This window comes from Numida meleagris, chromosome 1, assembly GCF_002078875.1.
Source record: "Numida meleagris isolate 19003 breed g44 Domestic line chromosome 1, NumMel1.0, whole genome shotgun sequence".
Classification (NCBI taxonomy): Eukaryota; Metazoa; Chordata; class Aves; order Galliformes; family Numididae; genus Numida; species Numida meleagris.
Window position 1 is genome coordinate 9,576,785 of NC_034409.1, and position 13,080 is coordinate 9,589,864.

Below are 13,080 nucleotides of genomic sequence, written 5' to 3' on the forward strand. Positions count from 1 at the left end.
ATGCTCATTCCCAAATCACTGTTGGAGATAGAGACACTTGTTGGCTCCAGCTAAGATAAGCTGTCATTTGGAGACAGAGCTATTTTGTTAGTTGGATGATGAGATTCTTTCAATATGTAGAATATTTCACAGCTGTGAGAAATTAGGAGTCATTTCACATCCAGGAGAAGGGAATCTGGTGTGAAAATATTTGTTGTAGGATAGTCCTGGTGTTTTGTTATCCAAAGGAGAAACAGGTGCTTGTCATTCAGAGTGATATAAAGGGATCTGAAGCTAGGTTAATGATTAGGGTATTTAATTAGGATTAAGTGGGAAAGTATGGGTTTCAGTGTTCAGGTGCATATGCCTGCTTTGTTTTCTTCCTTATTTCCTTTGATCAGTAACTGTCTGTCTTGCTTTTATCCCCACAATTATGCTTTCCTAGCAACAGCTTACCTCTGTATTACAAGTGTACTGAGAAACTTGTTTTTAATGAGCTGTTCAGAAAATGTTTGTACACATATGGGGGCATTCCAGACCACGTTAACTCATGCTTCAGTACTCTGTGTATTCTTATGTTACAATGTGTAACACTTACTTCAGGAAAATGAGACCAATGGTCCAAAATTTGAGAAGATTCGCGTATTTCTAGGGAACTGTAAAAGATCAAATGAGCGAAGTAAGGAGTAGACCCCAGAAATACTACAGGCTGCTTAGTAAGCTGTATTTATATCTAGAACTCTAGGCAGTTTTGAAGCATAGATAATTAAATATTAATTTAAATTAACCAAGAAATATTTGTCCCGTGCACATTTGAACAAATGATAGACTATCATTAGATAGGATTCTGAAAGCAAGTAACTACTCTATTTGTTTTCTATTTGTATTTAAAATCTTACAACTGATAATATCATTTACTGATGTGGAAAATCAGGGAAAGCATAGTTAAATGTCAGCATTCAAAATCTGAATAAAGCAATATATTATTTTAATGGCTTTGCAAAACAGAATTAGTGTTTAGTCATTTACAATTTAATATAATTTGAGTTAAAATTTTACATCTGGGACTTTAGCTCATCTGTTAGAAAAAACACACATATGTAATTGCTTGGAGACCTAAAGAATTTTTATATAAGTATATACACACGCATATGTATTTATTTTTTTAGGAGAAGGAGGATGACAAATCAGACACATCAAGCTCTCAGCAACAGAAAAGTCCACAAGGTCTGAGTGACACCGGGTATTCTTCTGATGGGATATCAAGTTCACTTGGTGAAATTCCAAGTCATATCCCCAGTGATGAAAAGGACTTAACCAGAGAATCTAGTAAAAAAGACACTATTTCACAAGAAAGTCCACCAAGCCCCTCAGATCTAGCTAAATTGGAAAGTACTGTCCTTTCTATTTTGGAAGCTCAGGCAAGTACACTTGCTGATGAAAAATCTGTGAAAAGGAAAGAACTTCATGAAGCATACAGTGATCAGACAAAGGATCAACATAAAACAAAGCCTTTGCCAGTCACTCCAGAGTCTTACAGTTCTGATGAGGAAGACTTAGAAAGTATTCAAGAAGGTGAAAGAACCATTGCAGCAGATGGCAAAGGAGGTTCTTCCTCCCGAACTGACTACAAGGAAGAAGGTGGAGGAGATGACACACCAGCAAGAAGACAACGCTATGATTCTGTGGAAGACAGCAGTGAGAGTGAAAACTCACCTGTACCAAGGAGAAAGAGAAGAGCTAGTGTTGGTTCATCAAGTAGTGATGAGTACAAACAAGACGACAGTCAGGGATCCGGTGATGAGGAAGACTTCATTAGAAAACAAATTATAGAGATGAGTGCTGATGAAGATGCCTCAGGTTCTGAAGATGATGAATTCATTAGAAATCAACTTAAAGAGATCAGTGTAACTGAAAGCCAAAAGAAAGAAGAAGTGAAAAGCAAAGCCAAAGGAACAGCAGGAAAACACAGGAGAATGGCACGGAAAAGTAGTGCAGGATATGATGAGGATGCAGGAAGACGACATTCGTGGCATGATGATGATGATGAGACTTTTGATGAAAGCCCAGAGCCAAAATACAGGGAAACTAAAAGTCAAGATGGTGAAGAACTTGCTATAAGTGGGGGAGGAGGCCTTCGGCGTTTCAAAACAATAGAATTAAATAGTACAATAACAAGCAAGTATTCTGAGACACCTGAACAACAGAAGGGTATTTTGTATTTTGATGAAGAGCCTGAGCTAGAGATGGAAAGTCTTACGGATTCGCCTGAAGATAGATCTAGAGGAGAAGGATCTTCTAGTTTACATGCTTCTAGTTTCACACCAGGTACGTCGCCTACTTCAGTGTCATCACTTGATGAAGATAGTGACAGCAGTCCTAGTCACAAAAAACTGGGAGGGGAGAGCAAACAGCAGCGCAAAGCTAGACATCGGTCTCATGGTCCTCTTCTTCCAACTATTGAAGATTCTTCAGAAGAAGAAGAACTACGGGAAGAAGAAGAACTGCTAAAGGAACAAGAGAAACAGCGTGAGTTAGAACAGCAACAAAGAAAAAGTTCTAGCAAAAAATCTAAAAAGGACAAGGATGAACTGAGAGCTCAGAGAAGAAGAGAACGTCCAAAGACTCCTCCAAGTAATCTTTCTCCCATTGAAGATGCATCTCCAACAGAAGAATTACGACAGGCAGCAGAAATGGAAGAGCTGCACAGATCTTCCTGTTCAGAGTACTCACCTAGTATTGAATCAGATCCTGAAGGATTTGAAATCAGCCCAGAAAAAATAATAGAAGTACAAAAAGTTTACAAATTGCCTACTGCTGTCTCTCTATACTCACCAACAGATGAAAAACTAATGGGAGTCCTAAAAGAAGAAAGTGGTCAAAAGACACTGAAAAGTGCTGAGGAGGTATACGAGGAAATGATTCATAAGACCCACAAGTCCAAGTCTTTTCAAATTACAAGTGAAAAAGATGAAGTATTTGAAAAAGAATCTTTGTATGGTGGGATGCTAATAGAGGATTATATTTATGAATCTTTAATAGAGGATACTTACAATGGAAGTGTTGATACTAATCTTGCAATGAGACAAGATGAGAGTAATGAATATATACAGCAGAGAGGAAAAGAGAAAAAAATAAGGGCTTCAGAACAGATCTATGATGAACCACAGAAAATTAGTGATCTACAGGAAGACTATTATAGTGTAGAGCCTTTATGTTCAATTGTGCCTCAAGAAGACATTGTTTCTAGCTCTTATATTATTCCAGAAAGTCACGAAATAGTTGTATTAGACAGCACAGTAACTTCCACCACTGAAGAAAAGCAGTTGTTAGATGCAGAAGCTGCTTATGAAGAGCTTATGAAAAGACAAAGAATGCAGCTAACCCCTGGGTCCAGTCCAACACAGCCAACTTCAGATTTTGCTCCTGCATCTGATACGAAGGTGTCTAGTGTTGGAGAAATAGCAGATAGTACATCTTTAACGTCAAGCACCACTTCAGCAATCTCAGATGTATCATCTCTCAGTAGCATAGCACTTTCTATTCCGGATGTTAAAATAACACAGCATTTTACAGCAGAGGAAATAGAAGATGAATACTTAACAGATTATGCCAGAGAAATTCAAGAAATAATTTCTCATGAAACATCGATGTTGACATACTCTGAGATATCAGAAGGTGCTGCATCAATTTTACCTTCTGATACAGCTTCCTTAACATCGTCTACATCTTCTGTTTGTACCACAGACAGTTCATCACCTATAGATAGTGCAACCACAGGTTATGTAGATACAACAGATGCTGTAAGTAAACTAGCAGATTCTGAAGGTGTCAAGATAATAGCCCAAGTTCCCTTTACATCTACAGAAGAGTACTCTGAAGTGAGCATGCCTTATGAATCTGTTGCTGGAGATACTACAAAGCCAACTATAGCCTCAGATATGGATACTGTGCATCAAGCTGCAGTTTGTTTGCCTGAAACTACACCTTCGGTATTCACCACTACAGTTATGAAACCCAAGCAATATACAGCTGATACCATTACTTTTGATATCTCCACAGCAGAAAAGGATGTAGCTAGAAAAATGAAAAGTACAGTAGAGGCTGGCATTGTCAAAATTCATCATGAAGATTCATACAAAGAACTGAGTCTTGATATGACAAGGATTAACTTGACCGGCGCTACATCTGAGCAACCACCCATATGTGTAGCATCAGTTTCAGTTAAAGAGCCTGCATCAGAAACACCTCCTGTACCTACTCCCAGAGTAATAAGTAAGACCAGCATGGTCTCCATGCCTTCCTCAGCTCCTGCTCTAACATCCAAAGTATTTTCACTTTTTAGAAGCTCTTCTTTGGATTCTCCTGCACAGCCTTCTCCGCCCCCACCTCCTCCTCCACCACCTCCTCCTCCTCCACCATTACCTCCACCTATTTTACCCAAACCAGCCATTTATCCCAAAAAGAAGTCACAGATTCAGGCTTCCATGGCAACAGCTCCCACAACAGTACCTTTAGTAACAAGCGTTGCAACACTGGAATCCACAGCTGTATTAAAGAATCATGCGGTACCTATCACAAAAACATACACCCCAACACCACCTCCTGTACCACCCAAGCCGTCCTCCATTCCAGCAGGGCTCGTTTTCAGTCACAGGCCTACTGAAGTAACTAAACCTCCAATTGCTCCTAAACCAGCCATTCCTCCACTCCCAATAGCTGTTCATAAGCCAGCGGAAACGCAGGCCAAACCAATAGGTTTATCATTGACATCAAGTATGACTCTGAATTTGGTCTCTTCAGCTGAATACAAAATAGCATCTCCCACATCCCCTTTGTCTCCACACTCTAACAAATCTTCACCAAGGTTGACAAAACCCTCACAGGAAACCTATGTTGTCATCACATTGCCATCTGAGCCTGGAACTCCCACAGAAGCTATCACTAGTCAGGCTGTTACCAGCTGGCCTTTAGAAGCACCTTCTAAAGAACAGATTTCCCAGCCTTTGCAACCAGTTTTTACTCCATCCATGAAAGCTGTGGAAATTCAAAGTGCAGCAGATCAGAGTATGTATATTACAGGTGCTTTGCAAACTATTCCTATTACAACGCAATCAACTTTTGAAAAATTACCTAGTTCAAAATTAGAAGCAGTAACAACAGAGGTAGCCAAGACCACAGCATCTGTAGTGAAGCACCCAGTGCCCAGTGCTGGTTTAGGTAGTGTTGCTATTACTATACCTCCAGAGCCAATATATATAACAGATCAACCCAGGTATAGAGAGAATGGAAGATTCCATCCTTTGGGTGATGTCATTGATCTTCGCACTTTAACTAAGATGGATATTGAAATGAGAGACAGCTGTATGGATCTGTCTGCTGTTTCCATGGATGCTAGAAGGCAAATGCCAGCAGGTGATACGTCTGGGAGGCCAGTAAGTACTGTTCAACCAGCTATCATAAATCTTAGTACTGCATGTGTTGCAGATCCTTCTCTGTCTATAGTCACTGAGACAGTAACTGTCATGACCTGCACTGCCACTGTAAGCTACTCTGCCAGCACAGACAGCCTTGTGGATCTGGGACATGCAATGACAACTCCACTGCAGCTAACAACATCAAAACATTTTGAGCCTGTGTACAGAGTAACAGGCAGCCAGCCTTTCTCTGTAAGTAGAGATGAAGTGCCAATAAATTTATCCCTAGGTACTTCAACACATGCAGTGACATGGGCTGCTACAAAGCCTGTTACTGTACCACCTGTTAGTGTCACAAATGGTTGGACTGATCTCTCCACTTCTCAGGAGCCAATGGAGATTGGAGCAGTTGACCTTAGCACTACAAAATCTCATAGAACTGTCGTAACAATAGATGAAACTACTTCAGGTATTGTAACTACAGTAATAGAAGATGATGAAAAGCCTGTGGACCTGACTGCAGGAAGAAGAGCCGTCTGCTGTGATATGGTTTATAAACTGCCATTTGGTAGAAGCTGTACAGCACAGCAACCTCCAACTACGCTTCCTGAGGATCGCTTTGGTTATAGGGATGACCACTATCAATATGATCGTTCAGGGTCATATGGCTACCGAGGAATGGGAGGTATGAAACCATCTATGTCTGACACAAATTTATCAGAAGCTGGACTGTTTGCATACAAAAGCAAGAATAGCTTTGATTATCGAGCTGGGGCAACTGATGCAGCAGTAGATCTTACTTCTGGAAGAGTTACTACAGGTCAGTATGACACAGCTGCAGATCTTTCTTTGAAATATGATATTGATGTTCCTCACCTCATTTCAGGATGATTCTTTTTATATATTATTATTTTTCCCCTCCTTCTGTTGTTTTATTTTCTTTTGGACAGTGTAACAAATCATTCTGGATTACACATGTATTTCATTTCTTCATTTTACATATGTGTTTTGCACAGAGGTGCCTGCATGTGCCTGCATGTTCAGAAATGCTGTTTCCTTCACATCTAAAATAGATCAATAACCTGAAGATTTGCATGCGGTTTCCCCTTCCCATTTAATTCATCAAGATGAGATGACTTTCAGAATCCGCAGAGCAGCATTCCTTTGTGGGACTGGACTGTAACTTTGCCCTGTAATTTCAGGTGAGGTTATGGATTACTCAAGCAAGACCACTGGTCCTTACCCAGAGACTCGACAGGTAATTTCTGGCATCGGGATCAGTACACCACAATATTCCCAAGCAAGAATGGTATCATCCCTCAGTTCCCCATTCGGCACTGGAAGTGTTTTAAGATCATCCAATGGTGTTGTTTATTCTTCAGTAGCAACTCCAATCCCATCTACATTTGCCATCACTACGCAACCTGGTTCTATTTTCAGTACAACTGTCAGAGATTTACCTGCTCTCCAAACAATTGACTCAGTGCCCTCATTATCAACTTTGCAACAAAATCAACCACTTCCAAGATCATACAGTTTCTTGACAACAATGGCAGCTGAAAAAGATGCAAGTACTACCCTTGACATTGAGACAGGCTTACCACCTCTTACTCTAGAAACTATTGCCACTGAGCCAACCAACTTAATACCTGCTACAGCATCTGAAGTTTATACAGATGTAATCGAAGATGAGGTTGCTCTTATCATTGCCCCTGAAGAAGGCAAACAGCAGCAGCTTGATTTGGAGCGTGAACTTCTTGAACTCGAGAAAATTAAGCAACAGCGCTTTGCAGAAGAGCTGGAATGGGAACGTCAGGAAATTCAAAGATTTAGGGAACAAGAGAAGTTTATGGTGCAAAAAAAGCTTGAGGAGCTGCAGTCCATGAAACATCATCTCTTATTTCAGCAAGAAGAAGAGCGGCAAGCTCAGTATATGATGAGACAAGAGACATTAGCCCAGCAACAGTTGCAACTTGAACAATTCCAACAACTTCAACAACAGCTCCACCAACAGTTAGAGGAACAAAAAATTCGACAAATATATCAGTATGGGTATGACCCTTCAGGAACTGGCTCTCCACAAACAACCACAGATCAAGCACTTTTGGAAGGACAGTATGCAGCCACAGAAAATGGCCAGTTTTGGCCTACTGATGATGCAACCACTACAGCTTCAGGAGTGCTGGGTATTGAAATTCCACAAAGCCAAACATGGTATACAGTTCAGTCAGATGGCATTACCCAATACATACCTAGGTCTGGCATCCTAAGCTCTGTTTCAGAAATGTCTCTGAAGGATATTGATGTTAGAGAGGAGAAGCAATTGAAAAAGAGGAGTTCTATGCCAAAATTACGTGGTCCCTATGAGGGGCTGGAGGAGACTCTGGAAGAAGAGCCCAGATGCTACAAAAAGATAGTGGACAGTGGAGTGCAAACTGATGATGAAGACGGAGCAGACAGAGGTTACACAAACAGGAGACGGAGAACTAAGAAGAGTGTTGATACAAGTGTCCAGACAGATGATGAAGATCAAGATGAATGGGATCTTTCTAGCAGATCTAGAAGAAAGCCTCGTGTAGGGAAATACAGTGAGAGTACCACAGAGGCAGACAAAGCAAAACAATTCTCCAAAGTATCTAGTATTGCAGTTCAGACAGTAGCAGAGATTTCAGTTCAAACAGAACCTGTAGGAACAATAAGAACACCTTCAATCAGGGCTCGATTGGATGCTAAGGTTGAAATCATAAAACACATTTCAGCTCCAGAAAAGACATATAAAGGAGAAAGTTTGGGATGTCAAACAGAGACAGAGTCAGATAGTCAAAGTCCCCAGTATTTGTCAGCTTCATCCCCTCAGAAAGATAAAAAACGCCCAACACCATTAGAAATAGGCTACTCATCTCACCTTCGTCCAGCTTCCACTCTGCAGGTAGTCCCTTCCCCTCCCAAATCTCCCAAAGTTCTCTATTCACCCATTTCACCTGTTTCACCAAGCAAAGTTATAGAGTCAGCATTTGTACCCTATGAAAAATCCATCACTGATGACATCAGCCCTCAGAAGATGCTACATGCTGACATTGCCAAGGTTCCTCCATCAAGCCCAAAGGCAGCAAAGATGATGCAACGCTCTATGTCTGATCCTAAGCCCCTGAGTCCCACAGCAGAAGACAGTTCCAGAGCTCAGTTTCAATACACTGAGGGTTTCATGGTAAGAAGTATTTGTTTTCTTTTTTTTTTTTTAGTATGCAATTGTACAGCTGACTTTATTATAGCATGAGGGCTGATGCAGTCATTAGCAGTGCCTATGTATGTAGTCCTTTTCTACATCTTGCTGAAAAGTCCCAAGGAATGTCTGTTTAAGTCATTGCTTTGCCTGGAGATAGGGGAACTGAGATCACAGTCTTAGTGAGATTCAGGAAAAATAAACAACAAATATTTGTTCAGAATTTTAATGGCCCTTTATGTTTTAAATAGTAGTTAATTGCCAATAAAATAATTACTAGCAATTCCTAGAAAATGAGAAGCATTTTCTTTTTTAGTAACACAACACCCAGCTCATATGGCATGTCTGTAGTATATTTACGTTGGAATTACTGCATATACCTTCTGAGAGACAGCTGACACCAGATTTGTAATTTCATGATTTAGCTGTCGCTTTTGACCCTTGTGGGTTTTTTTTGCCATTTGTGATTCTGTGGGTAACCTTACGTCCCAATTTGTATGTACATCTTTTACCTCTTCCAAACTGAAGGTTTTCAGACCATAAATAGGTTTTTTTTCGGTTTTGTTTTGGATAGGAAGGATTATCAAGAAGTTATGCAAGTGCTGGAGGCTGTTTCCTATGATGTCAGAGGAAATGTACTGGTTTTAGTTGGGATAGAGACAATTTTGAATAATAAAGGACTGACATTATACATTTTCTATTTCTACAATATTCTTTCTCCTTGAGAAGTAAGATTTCTGATTTGAGAATCAATCCATTGTTAATGAATGAGAGGAAGTAGTATTTGTTAACAAAAAAGCAGTCATAATTTAACATACTCTTGGCTGTCCTTTTGTCTGAGGTCATTCTGTCAGTTGTACGGTCAGTATCTAATTTGTAAGAGCTCTAGGAGAACTGCCATTTGACTTCTGTAATTTTTATGTTCCATTGTCTGTGAATACATAAGTGATTCTGTAGTACAGGCTGAACAGAATAAAGTGGGTTTGTCCTTCTATGTTAGATATTTTGTAGTGACCAGGTTTGTCTGATTGTACCCTCCAAGAACCTCATTGTAACCAGTTTCTACAGTTTAACATATTTGTTCAGATATTAAGTGCTTCCTATGCTATCACTGCTTAAAACCATTATTTGAAGTTTGAAGGGAAAACTGTAGTCATGGCATTGGTTCTCCGTATCAACATCATTCCCTAATGCAGGATCAACAGCGTGAGAAACAGTAACATGAACGCTCCTTTCGTGTAGAACAGCATCTTGAATAATGTTGCTCAGAGGTTAGAAAATGTTGAGTTGTACTCGATATTGGAGAGTAGTTGTAATACTGTAAAATAATTGGCAATGCAGTGAAACTATTATTGAGGACAACTGATTCAGTTCACTTATTTCGTAGATGCATATAGATTGATGGATTAGATTAGATGGATTGTATTCTATATACAATGATGGGTGATGATAAATTCTATAAAGCACTGATTTTTTAAAAGTTTTTTATGTTAGAGTTTGAACACATACAGTATTCATTAATGAAGACATGGAAAGAAAAATCTTGTATTCATTACTTTCCCACATGATTGTTACCATGTTGCCCTGATCCCAAACAGTAATGAACTGTACTGTTCATAATACTAGCAGTCATCAAGCAGAATATAGTCCATGTCTCAAAGTGCTTACGGTTTAGATGAATGAGATGGACATTTTTCTGGAACACGGACTGCAAGTCGACAAATGCAAGGAAAGCAGAAATCTTCCATGTTTGTAAAGTGAACTGCACTGTCTGTGTCTTGTGGCATATGGTGGGGAAACTGCTCTGCAAACCTCCCAAGGCCATCATGGCAGCTTTCAGCTCTAATGTTATGTCAAGCATTAAGTGTGTTTTCCCTTCTCTTTCTGATACAGGCTCTTACGTTCAGTTAGCTTAGGCTGGAGTCAGTTGAAAAATAAGGGAACAGAAGATATACATAACAAAAAGAATAGGTAGGAATATTCAGAAAGTAATCTAATGATATCATCAGCATATGGAAATATGGACGTAATTTGCTTTGGCATTATCTGTGTCAGTTTCAGTTCTCAATTACTCAATCCACTGGTACTGGGAAGGGGGGGATCTTTAGTTTCCAGAAGACTTCCAGTATTCTTTCCAGTATAACTATGAGTTTTTATACCAACTGAGAAACTGGTGTTAGAACTGTAGCATCTCGGAAGTGTGGGAAAGAGTGGACAGTGTTATCTCCTTCTATGCCATAATACTCTTTCTCAGAACTTCCTCCTGATTGTATATACATACTGCCACTGTTGACAAAGTATAAACCTTGTTGATATTTTTTTCAGCTGCAGATTTGTGTTGTTACAACATGCTGTTGTTATACTGAATTTTAAATACAAGATCGTTTGTGGATTATCTTAGTAATTATAGAATGAAAATGTTTCATCAACATTGAAATATTTTTGCACTCCAACAGTTTTTTTTTTTTAATATTTTGCAGTGTCCAGTTGCCATTTGTAAATTCTCTGTTTTCCCTTTTGTGCCTGCTGAGTGGAGAGCACCTAATTGCCTACTTGTAAAAAGGGAAAGGCAGAGGGGATCAGATGCATCATTCAGAACCACAAAGTTCAGTGCAGAAAAACTTGTGAAACAGTTCACTTAGAAGAGGAAGGCAGTGTTGAATGTAAAGAAAGAAGATGGAAATGAAAGACTGATCTTTCCCTGCCTTAGGGGATATTTTTTTGCATGGATGAATATCCCATCACATTTTTAATTGTTCTTGTTTCAGGGTTACGTCTTTGTCTCCATTCAAAAACACTACAGGTGAAAAGGGTGTTCATGTGATGTGGTCATCTACATGTTTCACAGGCATAATGTTGTGGCAGTTTATCAAAAAGGCTTATCCTTATGCAATCAGTTTATTCCTGAGATAGGAATAAAATCAGTCTCGTTTTAAGGATTACAGTAAAATGACACTTTGTCCTCCAGGCAATGCACTTTCATCATTCATATCCTTCTTCCATTAAAAAATATGCTTATTAGAATATTATAGAGATTGAATATAATGATAAAATGGTATCTCTACTTTTTACAACTACTGCTGTAACTTTATGTTCTTTAATGTCCCTTTTGTAGGAAATTATGTTTTATCCAGTCTAGCAGAAGTGAAAGTCTGAGAAATAATCTGTCTGCTAATCATCTAGCGATAAATATCCAGAAAATATTGCTTTCAGCGACAGCACGTTTAATGTCGAGATAACAAGTTACACATTTACATTTTACTTCACTGTTTATAGTGACCATAGCTTCTGTTAACACTAGAATGAACACAGATGGTGTTAATTAATACCAGAGTAGAAGAATTGCTTTGCCTTTTGCTTACTTTAGTAGCTCTTAGAGAGTGCAGTTCTGTGAGTAACCAAGTGTAGCTGTGTCAAGGAAAAATTGTGAGATACAGGTTGCCACTAACAAAAGGACAGTCATGGAAGCCACCCATCTAGAAATGTTTCTATGCAAAGATACCCATTTTTCTCCCTTTGTGGGCTTTGTGCAACTTGAGTTCCCAGTGGTAATGAGCTCCCCAGTGCTATCTTTGAGACTGCCCTGCAGTCCTGCTTGGATATCCACAGTGTGATGTCATAGTGGTGCTTTCCCTGAAGGCATGAAGTCCCTACTAGAACTTAGATTCAAATTAACCCATTCAGCAGCAACAAAAAATTGAGTACCTGACTAGTTTAATAAATAGCTTTACACCAGTGCATTATATAATCAAATCTGACACCAGTCACAGTCAACTTTGGCACTTGTACACATTGCATCTGTGTAATCAAAGATGGAAGTTGTCTGCCTTTTGCCTTTAGATGTAAAATGCCTGCTCAACTAAATTGAAGCAAGTGACAGAAGACCTTGCAGATGAACTGTCATACTTGCACAACATTTACAGCTAAGCAGTGTATAAAGCTTCAGAAGAAGTGTCTGTATTACTGAAACTAATGCAAAGATGCATCTGTCAATGCCCTACTAGCTTCAGGGTATAAATCGTGTCTAAGCATCCATAGTTTGAACAAATTCTGAAGAGAGTTAACACTTTTCTTGAATTTTTCATCAGATGTTAGTTGCTGCAACTATAAGGCATATATAATTCAAATCTATATATTATGGTAAAAAAGGCAACAATTTCAAGAAAAATCCCAAAAGACTATTTAAATAAAAATTGCAGAACTTAATCTATTGCTGTTTTAAGAGCAGAAGTGATTTTTTTAATACTGATTTTAAAAGTATCGGTTTTTTTTTAAATGAAATAACAAAAACAAAGCACATTAATCTCTATTTTGTCTTCTAGAGTATTGCTAATGGATTTTAAAAATACAAAGCAATAAGTCTGAAAGTGTTGGCTCAAATCTACTGCACCTAATAATATAAGTAGGTAGTAAACATAAAAGTGAATTACACTAAATATTGTTCTCTATAATTGCTGTCCT

The 13,080-nt window shown here is 38.9% G+C and overlaps 1 protein-coding gene across 9 annotated transcripts in view; it reads left to right on the forward strand.

Annotated features, from left to right (window-relative positions):
• Positions 1-13,080, forward strand: part of PCLO (piccolo presynaptic cytomatrix protein) — a 343,040-nt gene that overhangs the window by 152,700 nt on the left and 177,260 nt on the right. For all 9 annotated transcript variants that reach the window (XM_021384447.1, XM_021384450.1, XM_021384451.1 and 6 more), the window contains exons 5-6: positions 1,149-6,216; positions 6,599-8,604. In XM_021384447.1, the coding sequence (XP_021240122.1) occupies positions 1,149-6,216; positions 6,599-8,604 (7,074 nt within the window). The remainder of the gene's footprint in view (positions 1-1,148; positions 6,217-6,598; positions 8,605-13,080) is intronic.